This window comes from Hemitrygon akajei, chromosome 2 (assembly GCF_048418815.1).
Source record: "Hemitrygon akajei chromosome 2, sHemAka1.3, whole genome shotgun sequence".
NCBI lineage: Eukaryota > Metazoa > Chordata > Chondrichthyes > Myliobatiformes > Dasyatidae > Hemitrygon > Hemitrygon akajei.
The window spans coordinates 49,379,949-49,399,008 of NC_133125.1; the positions used below are offsets into that span (position 1 = coordinate 49,379,949).

Consider the following 19,060-nt stretch of genomic DNA (forward strand, 5'->3'; position numbering starts at 1 on the left):
ATAAATTTTACTTCAAACTTTTACATCACCATTTTCCTTTACCTTTTGTAAAACCACCTCACACTGCTTTGTTCATTGCCATTTCTTCCCGATCTGTATCATTGAGTTCCAGGGGTGGAGTACAGTAGACTTGTTTGGCAGGAACATGTTATAGTAATAGAGAAATCCTCAAAAGGACTACGCTGTGATATATCCTTTAGCCTTGGGTATCCACCACTGTTTGAATTCTCTCAGCTCACTTGTGCATTGATGGTGTGACCACAGCATGTGATGCTTGGTTTAAAGAACTCACAGGTATTACGTCGTGCTCTGAGCCCTTAATCTTCTATTGCTTTTGTCACTGTCTTGAGATTTTGGAAATGTTCCTTATCATTCTTACTGACAACAATAATATCATTCAGGTTCACTGAGTGCCCGGGCAAATTTGCAGCACATGGTCCAAAGCTTTCTCTTAGAGTGCAAGCACAGATGCGACTCTAGAAATAAGCCTATTAGAGTAATAAAGCTCTTTGTGAGTGATTATGGTGAGAAACACATTAGGCTCTTCTTCTATCTTCACCTGTAGGTAGCTCTCAGCTAAGTCCAGAAAGGATTGCAAGAATATCCGCAGAGGATGTTAATCTAGTTTCAGTACTGAATTAACAATGACATTAAAATCACCACAGATCCTGGCAGATACATTCTTCTTGGCAACTGAGCCCACAGATGTTGGTCATGGGCCCCATTCTCCTTGGAAAGAATTCCTTCAGCCTCCATGTAATCTAGTTCATTGGCTACTTTATCACACATGTATGTATAAGGAACCAGATGGGCTTTGGAAAATTTGGGAGTGGCATTTTCATTTAACAGAATTTTACCTTTGATATGTTTGAGTTTTCTAACGTTATCCCTAAACACTGTGGTGCCATTATCCAGTATTTTCTTAACTCGCTTTCAGTTAACTCTTTTGCAGGGGGTGTGGCATATAAATGGTAGATGAATTTCCAATCCTGTTGTAGTTGTCTCAGCCAATCATGTCCCCGGAATGCAGGCCCTTCTGTTTTTGCAACATACAAGCCTAATGTGACTCGTTGATTATTGTATTTCACTGTTACAAATGCCATTCCCATGGGAGTTATCGTTTTTCCAGTACATTCTTAGTTGGATATCTGCAGGTTTCAATTCCATATCTTTGAAATACTGTTCAAACTCATCTTGTGGAATGACTGAAACGGCCGAGCCAGTGCCCAATCACAATTTTTTGTCTGTAGTTGGGCGATCTTCCTTTTTGGTCTGTAGACGGGCAATCTTCCATTTCATCTGCAGACGGGCAATCTTCATTCCATTTTAATTAAGTTGCCATTCGCTTCTGGTGCAAGCCGTATTGCTTGTCAATTGTCAGTTTTCACATTGTACATCTTCAGGCTATTCAGTCCTGTGTCACTCTCATCATTATCAGATTTTTCATCAACAGCATGCACTAGTGCTGTTTTGAAACTGCAATTTGACTTTTTAGCCTTTTCTCTTCCCTGGGCAGTCCATTTATTTTTATCTGCCTGACAGGCTCTTTGTACATACCTTTCATTGTTCTGCAAGTTTCGCTCTTAAACCCGCATGGGTCTGGTGTATGTAAGCCCCTGCCACAATGGTAATAAAATTTGATCAGCCAGGGAGGTTTCTGTTCAGATGTTACAATTTTATTCACACTAACTTTCATTCCAGAATGCAACTCCAGTTGTGTTCCTGCTGTTTCTATTGATTCAGATATTTCAATTGCTCTTTTAAATGTAAGTTGTGCTTCAGTTGGGAGCCATGTTTGAATTCTTTCTTGTAAGATTCCACAAACTAAACAACCTCTCAGTGCATCATTAAGCCCTTCCCTGAACTGACAACACTCTGAGAACTTCAATTGAACTATACCTACTGAAATGGACTCCCTTTACTTTTGATTCTGCTGATGAAACCTAAAGTGTTCTACAAACAACAATGGTTTTGGTTCTATAAGTCCCTGCATTACTTTTACAATATCAGTAAAACTTATTTCGGTTGGTTTGGTGGGAAAAAAAATCAAACTTCAAAGCCAACTGTATGTGTTTAAACCCAATGCATCAGCAAAATTGCCACTCACTTCTCCTCGGCTATTCCAATTGCTTTAAAATACTGCTCAATCCACTCAGCATACAATATCCAGTTATCTCTTTTGCAATCAAACATGTCTAGCATTCTGATGTAGATATCAATTTATACTTTTATAAGTCACTGTTTATGAACCTGTGAATTTGTCTGTTTTCTGCCTTTTTTAACTCGACCGTGTTCTCTCTCTCTCGAGACATGTACTGCACTGCTTGTTTTATAAAACTTGAATGTCTCGCTGCACTTCAACAAGTAGGTAGTCTTGGGTTCATTTTAAAAATACCTCGTCACCACCATTTTGTAACTCCAAAACATAAAAACTAATTGAAAGGAAAACAAGGATGCTGGGAAATAACTTGTGTACATTTGTTTTTCACTTTGAGCGAGGCACAACATATGATGTGGCAGCGTAATGACATATGCCACATATGACCTGCAATGCATTATGTAAACAACAAAGAGTGCTTACTCAAAAAATACATTTATAATATTACTTAAGTATCACTGAAACATCAAATACACAACAAGTATAGTCTTTTGAACAAAATCAAAAACACTAATTAAATCAAGTTTTGTCTGCAAATACAAATACATCTATGGTAAGGAACAGAATTTCCCCCTAAAATTTGCACTTGCCCCACATGGATTCAAGGATGACTAATTCAAAGGGGTGAAATTAATCCTGGTAGAGATTCCCCAAACTCTTTTTAGGATAAATGCTCATACCAGTTTTACAGCATGGACTCATATCTCCTGAAGATGTCTCAAATTATCTCATGTCCAGTGAAGCGTAGCACCTACATTTGCAATGACTGTGTATGCATTTGCATCTACAAGAAGCAAGATTACATGATGCAGCAAAATGCTATGTTGGTGAATTTTGAAACACATCATGGGATTTGACACTTAATCAAATGAATTTTATACCTGATTAGAATTCTCGGTAGTGATGAGAAATGGGAAAATCTTTGTTATAATTCACTAGCCAAATATTTTCAAAACAAATAAACTTAATTAAAGACTAATTTCCATAATTTCAAATGGTCAGAATATGCTTGTAATAGTTATGGCTTGTAGTAGTTATCACAATTAAACTTGTAGAAGTAATTTCCTAAAGTGTTTAAAATGTAATGTACTGAATGGAGAGAACACCAAGAATACTGTGAACAACTAATCTGTCTTTATGCCTTGTGACTGTTTGCCAATAGGCTGTATGTTTGCCCACAGTCTTTCATCAGTTGTTTATTAAATATGGTGTATGTCAGAGTTTTTTGAACAAACTGGTACCAGAAGCTCACAAATTCTGGAGGGGAGGTTGCAAATCGATAAACAAATCCAATACTGTAGTTGAAAATAATCATAGAATACTATATCAGCTCAGGCTACTCTCTCATTCTGGTCTGCTGTGCAGAGTACTTTCCCAGAAATGGTTATCTCTACTGGCTGACATAAGTTACTTCTTTAATTTTGTATATTAATTTTAATTTTCTGCTATTTTCTATCTCTAGTCAGCAACTTTGACGGCTTGCAACGCAGAAGTCCAAAGAAAAGCTTTGATTTTCCCCTAATAATAATGCCAAAATGATAAAACCATAAGACATATGAGCATATTTAGGCCATTTGGCCCATCAAGTCTGCTCCGCCATTTTATTACGGCAGATTTATTATCTCTCTCAACCCTATTCTCCTGCTTTCTCCCCACACCCTGTGACGTTTATTAAACAAGAACCTATTCATCTATTTTCTAATCACCATTAGAAAATAAATTCTAGAACTTTTTTGGTGAACACATTGGCATGGTTAACCATGGAAACTGTCCAGGTTTTCTATGAATGAGCCTGCTTCTCCATGAACTGTGCTATAGTCCTGACTCATAGATTGAATGGGCATTGAAATCCAAGTCAGAGCCGCCCATAGTTACCAATGACACATGAGCAAATTTTAAGAAGTATGAAGAATTGAAGCGTAGATAATTCTTTAAATTACACAAGTAATAGTGGTTGGCATACAACTTCAAACCCTCAAGATTTAATCTTATTAGTGCAAAGTTTCATTCTGACAATGCTTAATTAGTCCCCATCAGTTTTAAAAATAACTTTTTTTCAGTATCATAATCAAACTTCGTTTACTTCTGAATGAGATTTTTTCTCCATGTTAACATGACACTGCATCTCAGTTAGAATTCTTCAGTCCGATTCAGTGAGAATCAGTTGTTTTCTTACTTTTACATGGCACGGGTAATCTCTGCATGGTGCTGCACGAGATACGCTGCCAATAATTCTAATTTTATGGGCAAAAGCTTCAGGCAACCATCAGTGAAGTGAACCATTAATGTGATTCCTTCACTGTTGAGGGCAAAACAGAGGCTTATGGGTTCTTACACAGACTAGTTATTCTTTCAAAATATATCAGGCAATAAATTTGTCTCTTGCACTGTAAAAAGATATTTTTGTGTCTAGTTTTTTTTTAAAGCACAAATATTCAAGAGAAAAAACAGGAACTGTAAAGTTCAACCTTCCTTACATATTTTATTGAAGTATTTATGATATGAGACCTGCTCTATAGAACACTTAGTTTGTAACAGAGATTGTAAGAATAGTACTGTAGCTATACCCTTTCACACTTCAAACATAATCTGTGGTTATGACTTCCTAAACTTGGCTGCCTGAAAGAAAGCTAAGTAAAATACAAAAGAAAGCATTATGAGCCAGTGATGTAGTGCCATGACAGCACTTCTCTTCAAATCTACCAGTGGAATACATTCAGAGACAATGATGTAAAGGAGAATGTTACTTTTTTAAAGTTTTCTATCAAAGCAACAGGCCACAGCACATTTATTTTGTTTTGAATATTAGTTTCCCTCTCATTCTTTTTATCTGCAGCTTTAACCTGTGTCAAAGCAATGAAAAGATGGGAATAAAATTTGTAAGCAACATTGTCTTTGCAACTTTATTATTGATTTGAGCACAGTACTTGGGCTGGTTGTCAATTCTTCCAGCTGCATTATGGTGATAATTGCTGCAAATGATATGATTTTTTTTCATTGATTATTTCTCTATTTCTTATTTACTTACGGAACAAGTCGTTCTGTGCCAACTTCAAGAACACATTCATGAACATATCAAAATTCGTGCCGGAGTTCAAACAGTACTCCCATTCGTCAATAATGATTTAAAAAATTGGCTTTTTAAACTGGGATGAGAGCATTGCTGGAAATGCCAGTATTAATTATTCATTCACCTTCTTGAACCATTGCAAACACCCAGTGAATTTATTGGCTGAAAATGTCCAAGGTTCAACAGGAAAGGAACAGCAAACTCAGGATAGTGTGCAATATAAGAGCATAGTTCCATAAGATATAGGAGCAGAATAAGGCCATTTGGTCCATTGAGTCTGCTCTGCCATTCCATCATGGCTGATCCATTTCCCTTTTACCCCCAATCTTCTGCCTCCTCCCCGTAACCCTTCATGCCCTGACAGATCAAGAATCTATCAACCTGTGCCTTAAATATATCCAGTGACTTGACCTTCACAGCAGTTTGTGATAATGAATTCCACAGATTCACTACTCTCTGGCTAAAGAAGTTCCTCTGCATCTCTGTTCTAAATGGACTTCCCTTTATTCTGAGGCTGTGCCATCTGGTCCTAGACTCCCCCATCATGTCGCTACATCCACTCTATCGAGGTCTTTCTACATTCGATAGGTTTCAATGAGAACTCCCTCATTCTTTTGAATTTCAGTGAGTGCAGGCCCAGAGCCATCAATCAGTCCTCATATGGTAACCTTTTCATTCCTGGAATCATTTGTGAACCTCCTCTGAACCTGTTTCAATGTCAGCACATTCCTTCTTAGATAAGGAGACTAAAGCTGCTCACAATATTCCAAGTAAGGCCTCAGCAGTGCCTTATAAAGCCTTACCGTTATACCCTTGCTTTTGCCCTCTCAAAATGAATGGTAACATTGCATTTGCCTCCATCACCACAAACTCAACCTTAAAATTAACCTTAGAGAATCCAGTACGAGTCCCTTTGCACCTCAAATCTTTGAATTCCCATTTAGAAAATAGTCTACACTGTTTATTTTGTCAACCAAAGTGCATGACCATACACTTCCTAGCACTGTACCCCACTTCTTTGCCCATTCTCTAAACAGTCTAAGTCCTTCTGCAGCCTCCACAAATAGCAGTGTCCCCAGTATCTTCTGGTAGAGGCTGTGGGTTTGGAAGATGCTGTTAGAGTAGCCTTGTAGTGCATTTTGTAAACGGTGAAACCACAGTAAAATGGTAAATGTGGGAACAATTTATTAGGGTGCTGGATGGAATGTTAATCAAATTGTTTGTTTGGAGCAAAATGGCTTGAATGTTGTGGAAACTGAACTCAGCTGGAAAAGAGGATATAATTCCAATATATCCCAAAAGTGGCTTAAAATTTGATGGGAATTTTTTTGGGGATGTTGGGGGGAAAGTGAAAGGATGCAAGTTGCCTGTTGCAGGTTGCCCAGTATTCAACTTTATCTTATTACCAGGTTACTTACATGGCAGATCTATATATATGCAAATATATCTATACATTGATAGATAAATAGATATCATATTATCATATTGTCCTCACTGCAGATTGGTTGCTTGTCCATCTCTGTTTGTGTGTAGTCTTACATTGATTCTATTGTGTTTCTTTGTATTTACTGTGAATGTCTACAAGAAAATGAATCTCAGGGTAGTATTTAGTGACACACGTGTACTGTGATAATTAAAATTACTTTACTCATTTTACTTTGAAGCTGAATCTGTATATGGCTAAAGAATTCACTGCTATTAACTTCAAGTGCTAAAATGTTATAACCATAAATGTTGTAAGTGATATAAGTGTTATAACTCTATCCTATTGAGCTAAAGCCTGGTTACTCTAACACCGATTACTCCAACATTGGCCACTCCACTCACACCTCACTTCTTTTTATTCATCCCTGCTGAGTCCCAGGAGATTGTTACGATTACAGCCCACTGAAAGTCACAAAAGGCCCCAAGAACTTTTTAAACTTCATGATGCCTAACCAATGAAGTTGTCATGTACTTCTTGGTCATTAAGATGTCTTATTAATGACTTCCCTTCATTAATAAAGCACTTTTGTCCATAGAACTGCCACTCACATGATGTTTTTTACGTTTCTTGCATCATTCTCTGCAAACTCTCAACACTGCTGTGGGTGAAAATCCCAGGAGATCAGCAGTTTCTGAGATACTCAAACCACCCCATCTGGCACCAACAATCATTTCATGGCCAAAGTCACTTAGATCATATTTCTTTCCCATTCTGAAGTTTGGTCCAAACATGCAGCATGACCATGTTGCATGCTTTTATGCATGGAGTTGCTGCCACATGATTGGCTGATTATATATCTGCAGGTGTACAGGTTTACCTTATAAAGTGGCCACCGAGTGTACTCATTTATAGTACTTAGAATGTTGGTCATTGTAATACTTGCCTACCAAGAGTATTTTCCTTTGTGATCCTGACCACATACCACCAAAAGCTTATGTTAATCAGGAACTCAAGATATTGAATGCTGTCATCAGCAGACAAGAATTAGCCCACCCGGACACATTTAAAATCATAGTTGAGAATTTCATTCAGGCTTGTCTGAAGAAATCTCTACCCAATTATCATCAGCGTATAACCAGCAGCACCAGGGGTCCCAACACACAGGGTCACAGCTAAACTGTGATTATGAATTGCTACTGTTCCATTTCTAGACTGGATTTTGCAAAATCTGATCACTTGCTGTCCTTCTCCTACCTGTATACAAGAAGAGGTTAAAGAACAAGGCTCTAGAGGTAAGAGCAATGAAGAGATGGTCAGGGAACACAGAGGAGTGGTTATGGGATTGCTTTGAGTTGGTGGACTGGACTGTGTTGAAAGACTCATCTGTGGATCTGAATGAACACCCCATGGTTATTCCAGATTTTAGAAAGACAGTCATAGACAAGTGTGTCCCCACAAAATCATTCAGAGACTTCCCCAACTAGAAGCCCTGGATGAACCATGAGATCCACAAATTGATGAGACATTCAGTGTCATTCAAATCTGGTGGCAAAATAAGATACAAGATGTCCAAGTATGATCTCCAGAAAGCTATCTCACGTGTGAAATGGCAACTCTGGACCAAATTTGAATCACTGTAGGATGCTTGACAGCTGGGCTTGAATGCTATCACCTCTTACAAAGTGAAACCAAGTGACATAGGTGACAGCAAAGTTTCACTCCTAGCTGAGCTAAATGCCTTCTATGCACACGTTGGCAGTCAAGACATGGAGGCACCCTCATGAACTCCCACAGCCCCTTGTGACCTGATGATTTCAGTCTCTGAGGCTGATGAGAGCATCCTTCAGGAGGGTGAACCTACAAAAAGCATCAGCTCAAATGGGGTACCTGATTGATTACAGGCAGTCCCCGGGTTAGGTACGAGTTCCATTCCTGAGTCCATCTTTAAGTTGGATTTGTACTTATGTCGGAACAAGTATATCCGGTATTACTTAGCGTCAGTCAAACATTTGTCTTAGTATATAATATAAATTTTACCTCTCTATGCATATAAAACACTTAAGAAATGTATGTATTCCAATAATTAAACCACTGCGTTGCTTAGTAATAATTGTAGCTTTCAAATGGGCCTTTCAAATGCTCCATTATTCTCACTTTATCCTTTAAAATTGTTCCAATCGTTGACCGACTGTAGCCCAATGCTTTTCCAATGATCAATGGTGTTTCACCTCTTTCCAAATGCTCTATTATTTCCACTTTATTTTCAATCACGATTGCTTCCCGTCAATGGAACAGAAACACTGCAGGCAGCAGATCCCGAACTGTGCCGGCTCCTGAGGTCCACTGGGTCCTAAGGACCACCGCACTGAGACAGGCCAAATGGGACAAGTGGGGGCTGTGCTGGGTTTGGGTATTTGATCCTCCACAATATTCCGTGTGGGAATTTAAACTGGAGGTGGCTGTGTTTTTTTTTAAGCGGTCGAGTTGCGAGCTCGAAATCAACCCGGCACAGATGGTACGGGAGTCACTGGATCGACAACAACCTGGCACGGGAGCAGTCTGTCAATGGATCGAACTCGCGAACCTCCGTTCTCCAGCCTGGCGCTGATCTCACTGCGCCACCAGCCGACTGGAATGGGGGGGGGGGGGGGCGGTCAGGGTCAATCTTACTAAGAACAATTTAAGCCAAATACAAAGTTAAACACTCAACACAGTATCAATGGCAATGACTTAAAATGGCAGATGGCATCGTGATCTGACTTAAAATGGCAGACGCCGTTCTCCTTCCTTGGTTCGTAAGTACGAGTTGTCCATAAGTCGGACGTTTGTAACTCGGGGACTGCCTGTACTTAAGAGTTGTGCAGGTCAACTGGCTGGAGTGTTCTCCAACACAGTTAACCTCTCATTCCGCCAGTCTAAGATACCCACCTGCTACAAGCAGGCTTCAATTACACCAGTGCCTAAGAAGAACATGATAGCCTGCCTTAATGACTATCATCCAGTAGAGTTACATCCACTGCTTTGGGAGGTTAGTGGTGAAACACAGCAACTCCTGCCTGAGAAGTGACTTTTACACGCTCCAATTTGTCTACCGTCGCAACAGATCCACAGCAGATGCCATTTCACTGGCTCTTTACATCTAGAACATCTGTACAGCAAAGATGCATACAGCAGAGTGGTCTTTATCAACTACAGTTCAGCATTCAAAACTAGCATCTCCTCAAAACTAATCAAAAAGTTCCAGGACCTAGGCCTTCATAGCTCCTTGTACAGCTGGATCATGATTTCCTCATTTACAGACTCCAATCAGTTTGGATTGGCAACAAATCTCCTCCACAATCTCCATCAGCACAGGTGTACCATAAGGCTGTGTGCTTAGTCCCCTTCTCCACTCCCTTTACAATTATGAATGTGAGGCTAAGCAGAGCTCCAATGTTATATATAAATTTCCTGACAACACCATTGTTGTTGGCCAAGTCAAAGATGGTGATGAATCAGCATATGAGGGAGATTGAAAACCTGGCTGAGTGGTGCCACAGAAGTTCTCCCTCAATGTTAGCAAAACCAAGGAGCTGATTATTGACTTTAGGTGGAGGAAATAGGAGGTCCATGAACCAGTCCTTATCAGGGGGATCAGAGTTAGAGAGGGTCAGCAACTGTAAATTCCTCGATGTTATCATTTCAGAGGATTTGTACTGGGTCCAGCACATAAATGCTATTATGAAGAAAGCAAAGCAGTGCCTCTGCTTCTTTAGAAGTTTGCGAAGATTTGGCATGACATCTAAAATTTTGAAAAACTTCTATAGGTATGTGGTGGAGAGCATATAGACAGGTTGCATCATGGCGCAGTATGGAAAAACCAATGCTCTTGAATGTTAAGTTCTACAAACAGTAGTGGATGCAGCCCAATCCATCAGAGGTAAAGTATTCCTCACCACTGAGCATATTGACATGGAGCTGTCACAAGAAAGCAGAATCCATCATCAAAAACCCAGGCTATGCTCTCTTTTCACTGCTGTCACCAGGAAGAAGGTACAGGAGCCCCCGGACCAACACTACTAGATTCAGGAACAGTTATTACCCCTCAAACAACTTGAACTTCATTCACCCCATCATGCAATTGTGCCCACAACCTATAGACACACTTTCAAGGTCTCTTCATCTCATGTTCTCAAAATTTATTGCCTATTTATTTTTTTCTTTGTATTTGCACTTTGTTGTCTTTTGTACTCAGGTTGTTCATCCGTCCTGATGGCTGTGGTCTTTCACTGATTCTATTATGTTTCTTGGATTTACTGTGTATGCATAAGGAAATGAATTACAGGGTTGTATATTGTGACCTGTATGTACTTTGATAATAAATTTATTTTGAACTTTCTCAGGTAATCAACTGGCTATCTACAGACCTTGAGCTTTTTTACTGCAAGTTTCTGTTCCTGTCAGTATCTCCACTTGAACTCTGTCTTTTTGTGTGTTTCCCCCTAGCTGTCAGTCTGTGGTTTTGTATTGCCATGTGCTCCTGTCACCACTCCTGCTCTACTCCGGCCCCTGTATCACTGAGTACTCCATCTCTCATCTGTTTCTCATTATTACCCGTATTGCTGCCACCTGTGTCTCATTGTGCTCCACCTATCATCTGCCTCTCTGTTTATTGCTCAGTGTATTTCAGTCCTGTGTTTTCACCTGTTTGTTGCCAGATTGTGCCAGTGAATTTTCCTGAGCCTTTCCAACGTTCGTATCTGTACTCTGTCTGTCTGAATATCGACTCTGCCTGTTTCCCGATTCTGGTGTTTGGATTTCTCTGGATGTTTTGATCTCTGCCTGAACTTTGACACTGACTTTGTTTACACCTTGGGATTTGTTACTCAATTATTATCACTGTGTGCAAGGTTCTGGGTCTGCCATTGGATCCCTGCTCCAGTATCCAGACAGTTCTGCAGCCTCCACCACCACCCCATCCCCACCTTCACACCAGCATTAGATGCAGTGTCCTCTCCAAAATATCTGCTGCACCATCAGCTTCAAAACTCAGGTGAACACTTATATTTCTGCTTCAATTGTTGAATGTACTATACACCCCAATACAGAAGACATCTTGATCAGTTTTTGTGTTTAGTAACACTAATGGGGATCAGCACCAATTTCATGCCTCCTTGCTACAAATAGATTTAACAGAATGAATTCCTAAAATACTCAATGGCTAGGAACATACATCCTTTCAGCTTGGGCTCTAGCCTAGTTTCCGCTGCAATTTAAAAAAAAAATTAGCACTGCATCATAGTATCTCTTTGCTTCATTTAGGGCTGTACAGGCTTTGGTGTTCTCCTATCATGCTCTGAATTTTCTTTGTCATGACCTCTGTGATACGGCTCCCTGGAGTCTCTCATCTTTCATGCTGTAGTGTGTGCACCTCCCCATGCTTGCTCCTGCCTCTGGACCTGTCCTGATGGATCACTGAGCATTGTTCCAATTGTTGTTGCTGCAGGGACATCCGAGTTAAGTTTTATATAACTATAAGTTTTCCTTATAGTTCCTGATTGCCTCATGACAGAGTCTCTGCTTTCCTTCAGTTAATTATACATACATATATTTACAATGGCCACTTCAGCTTACCCTGGCACAAATAGCCAAAAGTCTGCAAAATATATCTACATGCTATTGAAATCTGTGAATCCCGTCAGCTGCTAAAAACTCTGTCCATAACTATTTGACTGAGACTGTGATGCCATAGGTTTAAGTCTGACTGCTATCAAGTCCTCCCATGTTATGGTCAGATATTTCAGCATCAAAATCATTACTTCTCTGCTACGTAGCCCTAATTATCTTGAGTTTCTCTTGAGCTCACCTTGAGATATTGTGGATTTGCACTGATTCAGCTCTTTAGACATTCTGCTCTCAGGTCCCACACCAGTTGAGAAAGAGGTAGACATCAGAACACATCACCTATTTCAAAGTTTCAGGAAAAGTGAAGTACATTCAAGGTAGAGATGGATTCATTTTTTGACTCTTGGGAAATTAGGGATTATGCGGACCAGCAGGAGAGTGGAGATGGAAATATCAAATAGATCAGCCAGAATTTTCAATGCCAGCTCAAGGGGAGATCTACTCCCATTTCTTAGGTTCTCATGTTCTTACAATAAATAATTCAATTAACAATATTGCACAATTACCCCCTATCTCAGTGGACAACAGGGAAATAATTCCCTTCATGTCCTCTAAAAGGCAAAATTCTTCAGGTGCCAGACATTTGAAATAAAAACAGAATTGCTGGCATTATTCATCAAGTCCTGAAAATTGGTGGAGACAGAAATCCATTCAATATGTAAGGTCAACAATTGACTGTCAATGGGTAGAAACATTAACTGTCTGTCCAAAGATACCAACCAATTTGCAGAGTAACCAAAGCATTTTCTGTTTTCATACCCTTCCTACAATTTATTTAAATTTCTAATTGTGATGTCAATCTCCTTTTCGTACTGAGACTTTGTACATGTTAAAGATAGGACATCAGTGTCATCCTATCATGAATTAATTTGCAATACTTTTTACTCTGTTTTTGATCAGCATCAATATCACTTCTTCAATACTCAGCTATTGTGGGAGCAGAAACTGAGAATCATGAAGATCACAATGGGTGTCCCGGCAACAATAATAGCACCTTTACTTGGACTGGCCGGATATGAATGAATACAGAAAATCAAAGATTAATTACTTAGCCACGCTCCCGATGTGGTCAACAACTCAAATGCATTCCACTCATCTGGGGATAACATGCACGCAATGAAAATATAGATAACACTTGTAATGATGTTTGAATTAAGGAAATTCACCCTTATGGAAATCACAAATAACTACATAGCATAAAACTGGCTCTTACAGAATTTGTGGGAAAAGAAATAAATGAACACAAAATGCAAAATAAACAATAAATGTTATCAATTTTTACTTTTAGTTACTCATTCCTTGAGGCAATAAGTTCTGGATATTACAACACTGCATCAACTGGGTTGGCCATCACAAACAAGTCCCTCTTTGCTATGCCCTCTTCCGTCCAAGGACCTGTGAACAGACATCTCAGAGTGCAATGCTGTCGTGCTCTTCATCTTTGAAGCATTTTTGCTGATGTGCTGCATTGCGGGGAACTGTAGCGGCCATGGCCAGCTCCCTAAAGTAATCCCTCTGTATTTACTCCAGCTCTACAAATTCACTGGGTTTTTATTCCATTACACCCTGAATTCCATACACTACTTATTGTAGTTGTAGAAAACCCACGTGCTCACAGGGAGAATGTATAAACTCCTGTAAGATCGGGACGGCATTGAATATATACTGCTGACACTGCAATAGCGTCATGCTAACTTCTACACTACCGTGCTGCCCTTTCCTCCATGAACCCATCTCTTTCCCTGACATCCTCACTAGCTAAACCATGAGCCTTGTGCGTCAGTGAAAATGCTCTCAGCTGAAGAGCATGGCAGCACAGCACTGTGAGCTCTCTCCTCCTTCCACAAGGAGATGATCTGGTAAAAGGGGGACTCACTTGTGGCTGCTAATCTAATCCATATCTTATCATCACAGTATTGGGGGGGGGACTAAAAGTACAAATTAACAATTTTTTTTGTTTGTTTTGCATAAGCCTCATTCATCCCTTGACTAGTGTCGGCTTCAGTTGTTATAATGGTGGGTCACTTCGTCATTGCTGATAGCATTTTTCAGTATGAGAGAAAAACATTTCTGCAGGAAAGCATCTTTGTTTATAACATGGGACAATGGGAAAGGGAAGCTTGCATTTCAGAAATTGGCAGTACTATTTGTGGGAATGCAAACTCTCTGTGATACAGGGGTCGCCTATCATACTTCTGTTGCTATGAACCGCTGTGATATCTCTGCATTATTTAATAGAACCGGCCACAAAATACATGGCTTTTATTCTGTGACTTCTCAGCGATCGCTGCCGAGTCACTGATAACCAATTTAGTTTGGCACCACTTTGTCAGCTGTCATATACAATCATGATATACTGTATATCAGATTTGCAAATTCTGTCAAATCACAAAATTGTTAACAGGAAATCCATAGATTCAGTTGCCTGAATGGCGCAAACTATATTTTAAAGTTTTTAATATTTACCTTTATCGGTGACAGCATACCACTGCAACGAATGCTTCTGATATGATGGTCTTTTGAATGACTGGCATTGTAAGTCTCGAAAACTTGCTGCTCCAGTTGGACAAGGGGGATTCCTGCATATCCTGTACTGTACACGGGAACCCTGACAGTTTTTGCCTTCAGGACCTGGCCTGTGATGGAAATAAAATAAGTTTGAGAAGGAGCAGTTCCAATAAGTTAGATCATTTAGCTCTGCTTGTAAATAATCTCCAAACTTTCCCCGAGATAAATCTCAACTCAAGAGTTATTGCAATTTTGCAGTGACATTGGTAGATCTTCCATGTTCACCTTAGAGTATCCTAACCAAATAAGTAATTCTCATTGGCAGGAAAGTTTGCCCTAAATTATTTTACATTTTGTTTTCAATCTTCTCCGCAGCCATCATTCAAATCACTAGAAAAAGTGGGCTTGTTACATGAAGAGTATCAGCCACTTAAGCTAGATCTGCATTCTGTTCAATATATTGACAGATATTGTGACAGTGGTTACATTTTGCTACCAGATGAATAATCAGAATTTTTTTTATTGAGAGTGAAACAACAATGCCTTTCCTGCTGAGTGCCAGGGCAAACAGCGGAATAAGAGCATCTAAAAAGACACTAGATCTCCTTGAAAATAATCGGATCCTGATTGTTTATTCATGTGGATTAGTTCACCAGCAGCCCAAAATATATTTGATAATCTAATGCTTGATGCAAGGCTGTCATGGACTTTGTGAATTGCATATTTAATTTTAAAGTCAGGAGTTGATTCTGGCAATGACTAACCTCTCAAAGCACTTTAGCACTTTTTCAGTGAGTGCAACTAGGTGGCAGTCATTAAGGCAGCTCATCCTAGGCACTGATATAAATGTTGCCCTTTTGAAGCAGGTGGGAATATTAAGGATGTCATTGGGCACTCCCACCAGGTGGTTGACACAGGTTTCAGTGCCTTACCTGGGCCACCATCAGGGCTAGACACATCGGACTCCAAGACAGATATCACAGGGCCACCAGATGATGCAAGGATTTGAGCAAGTGTAGTTTATTCTCCCTTTCAACATATGCATTAAAGGCTTTGAGCTCATTTGGAAGTGAAGCATCGCAGTCATTCATGAGCAGGGTTAAACTCCTCGGCACCAAAAGGCAGTCTGGCATTCAATATGATCACACCCGCTCTGTTCCTGGACTCATCTCTTCTGTGCAAATTCCCTGCAGCCCTCAAGTTCCAGATCTTTCAAAAATGTATGACACTTAGTGGCCACTCATTGGATACCTCTTGTACCTAATGAAGTGGCTACTGCAAGCATGTTCATGGTCTTCTGAAGTTGTAGTCCACCCGATTCAAAGTTCGACATGTTGTGCATGCATCGATGCTCATCTGTGCATTACTGTTGTAATGTGTGGTTATTTGAGTTACTGTCACCTTCCTGTCAGCTTGAACCAGTCTGGTCATTCTCCTCTGACCTTTCTCATTAACAAGGCATTTTCACCCACACAACTGCCACTCACTGGATTTTCTTTTCTCTTTTGCACGACTCTCTAAACTCCAGACATTGTTGTGTGTGAAAATCCCAGGAGATCAGCAGTTTCTAAGATGCTTAAAAACCTCATCTGCCACCAACAAACATTCCACTGTCAGACTCACCTAGATCACATTTCTTCCCTATTCTGATGTTCGGTATGAACAACTGAACCACCTGATCGTGTCTGCATTCTTTTAATGCTTTGAGTTGCTACGAAGTGATTGGCTGATTAGATATTTGCATTAACGGGCAGCTGTAATGGTGCACCTAACAAAGTGGCCACAGAGCAGATCTCTTCTTTAAATTCTTCCAGTGATCCACCTTCCCACCTTTCTGGAGTAGAAAATTCTCAAGATTCACTACCTTATGGCAGAAGTTCCTACGTACATCAATATCATCTGACTACATGCATATCTTTTGACTACGTCCCCTTGTTTGAGGTTCTCCCATAAGCAAAGGAATCTACCTTGTCATGCCCTCTCAGCATCCATATGCTTCAACAAGACTTCAACATTCTTCTAAATTTCAAAAGAGAGAAAGGGAGGCCTGGGAGTTGGGATCTGCATGAGAGCTGAAGAGATTCTAAGTTTTTGAAAGGCTGTACGACTGGAATGAACACCAGAGAATGTGAAGAATAAAACCATAGGAAATCTTAAAGACAAAATCAATCATTTTAAATGCAAGAGCAATATACTGTAGGTTAGTGATGGATCAATAAACCTTGGAATATTTGTCTGGAGGGGATCAAAGCATGATTAAGAATTTCATTGGAAAATTATTTGTGGAATTTGGAATTAGAGCAAGTAAGCAGGAAGTGAGTCTCATGGATAAGAAATCAGAGATAAATAAAGGAAGAAAGGAGAAAAGAATATGAACTGATGGCTAAAGAAAGAATGCTGGCTTCATCAACAAAGGGAAGAGAGGAATCTGCCAGAGATGAATAGATTGCCTGAACTTAAAAGCTCATGAGCTATTCAGACCTGTTCTTGAAGGTAAAGGTAGATGAAGTGGAGAAGGAAAATAGATTTAAGAAGATCTTTCCTCGTGGAAGGAAGAAGCTGGGAGGTTACTTCTGCATTTTAGGTGAGCCCAGAAGAGTGATCAGTTTGTAGTATTGTGCTGATAAGTTTGGTCTCAACAACTGTTAGACAAACCAAATTTAATATAAGTATAATGGGTTATATTTATCCATTTCCACAGGTTTGGCTACACTTAATCAGCAATTAAAATCCAATTAGAAAATCAATACTTTGACTATTGTTTCTATTCTCCAGTAACTGAAGAGATATTAATTGCCCCATTTTAAAGCAGACATTGAAGAGTTGCAAGAGGAACAAAGGATCAAGTGGTCACTTTTGAGACTTCAAGCTTCATATTTCTAAGAGCTGTGGGGAAGGGGACTTATGATTGCAACAAAGAGGAGACAAATATTGGGACAGATAGAGGAGAGCATAAGCAGCTGTAAGATTTCTGACTGGGAACAGCATTGGTTGCTTCAAAGACCATGCTAAAACAAATATGTACATCTGGATACTTTAGACCTGCTCTCCTAATGTCTTACTGAAGTGAAAAGCAAGAACATGCTGTGAAATATGAGCAAATTAAATGATTAATACAACAAGGTTGACGTACCTTGGATTATCGCATGTACGCTGCCGGAAATGTACCCCAACATCACATGTTCGACTACAAATGCTCCACATACTCCAGATGCTCCATTCTCCATCTATGTAGTCAGGATGAGGTGTTTTACTCACACATTCACCAGCCTTACACCACTGCAAAAGGAAAAAGATCACCTTGATTACCTTTACTGCCAACAATCATAGAGATCAAATTACATTAAAATTCACCAGAGGAATTCACTGATAAAGTCAAAATAAAGGAAATAAGAAATGGCAAATTTATACAGAAATAATTATGGTTTATGAGTAATGTATGCCCCTTTAAGGTAACGGGAAAAGAAGACCAGATATACCTAGCAAAAGAAATTAGAGGCAGCATTAGGTAATTTAAATAATAATAATAATGTTGCCAACAAGCAGCAAATCACAGGATTGCAAAAATAATTAAAATTCAATAAAGAAGAATGAAGGTACTGATAAGGAGAGAGAAACAAAATATTAGAGTAGGTAAACAAGAAACATAAATAACGATTTTAAGTATTATGGACGTATAAAAAGTAAAAAGACAGCTAGAGCAAATACAGATCCCTTGAAATGGAAGCAGGGGAAATTACACTGGGGATATAGAAATGGAAGAAAAATATCTTGTGACTGCCTTCACTGAAAAAGACTCAGAACACCTCCCATACATAGTGGAAAAATATAAGTCTTGTGTAAATGATGAGCTCAAGGAATTGGCATTAACAAGAAAATATCACTAAAGAAAATAATGTGTCAGAAAAGGAATAAATCCCTAGCACCTAATGACTTAGACCTGGGGGCTTTGAAAGATGTTTGATGACTCTGAGTTTCTGGGTTAAGAATGTGCTAGTGAAGCCTAGCGACTATTTACTGGCAGCAAACAAAACAAAGAATACAACTAAATACTTTATTAATAACACTTTTTCTTGTAAAACTTACGGTAAACGATCACTGCAAACAATGGAGAGACTGAGTTGAGGTTCGAAGCATGCGGGTGTGAGGTGAAGTCGAGACGAGGTCAAGGCATATTTGAGTCAAAGTTGCGGCAAGTGGAGTGGAGGAAAGACAAATTTAAGGTCTGTCCATT

The 19,060-nt window shown here is 39.5% G+C and overlaps 1 protein-coding gene across 1 annotated transcript in view; it reads right to left on the reverse strand.

Annotated features, from left to right (window-relative positions):
- Nucleotides 1–19,060, reverse strand: part of LOC140741711 (A disintegrin and metalloproteinase with thrombospondin motifs 19-like) — a 370,470-nt gene that overhangs the window by 134,561 nt on the left and 216,849 nt on the right. The window contains exons 12-13 of the mRNA XM_073072007.1: nucleotides 17,960–18,105; nucleotides 14,785–14,954 (exon numbers count right to left, since the gene is read on the reverse strand). Of these exons, the coding sequence (XP_072928108.1) occupies nucleotides 14,785–14,954; nucleotides 17,960–18,105 (316 nt within the window). The remainder of the gene's footprint in view (nucleotides 1–14,784; nucleotides 14,955–17,959; nucleotides 18,106–19,060) is intronic.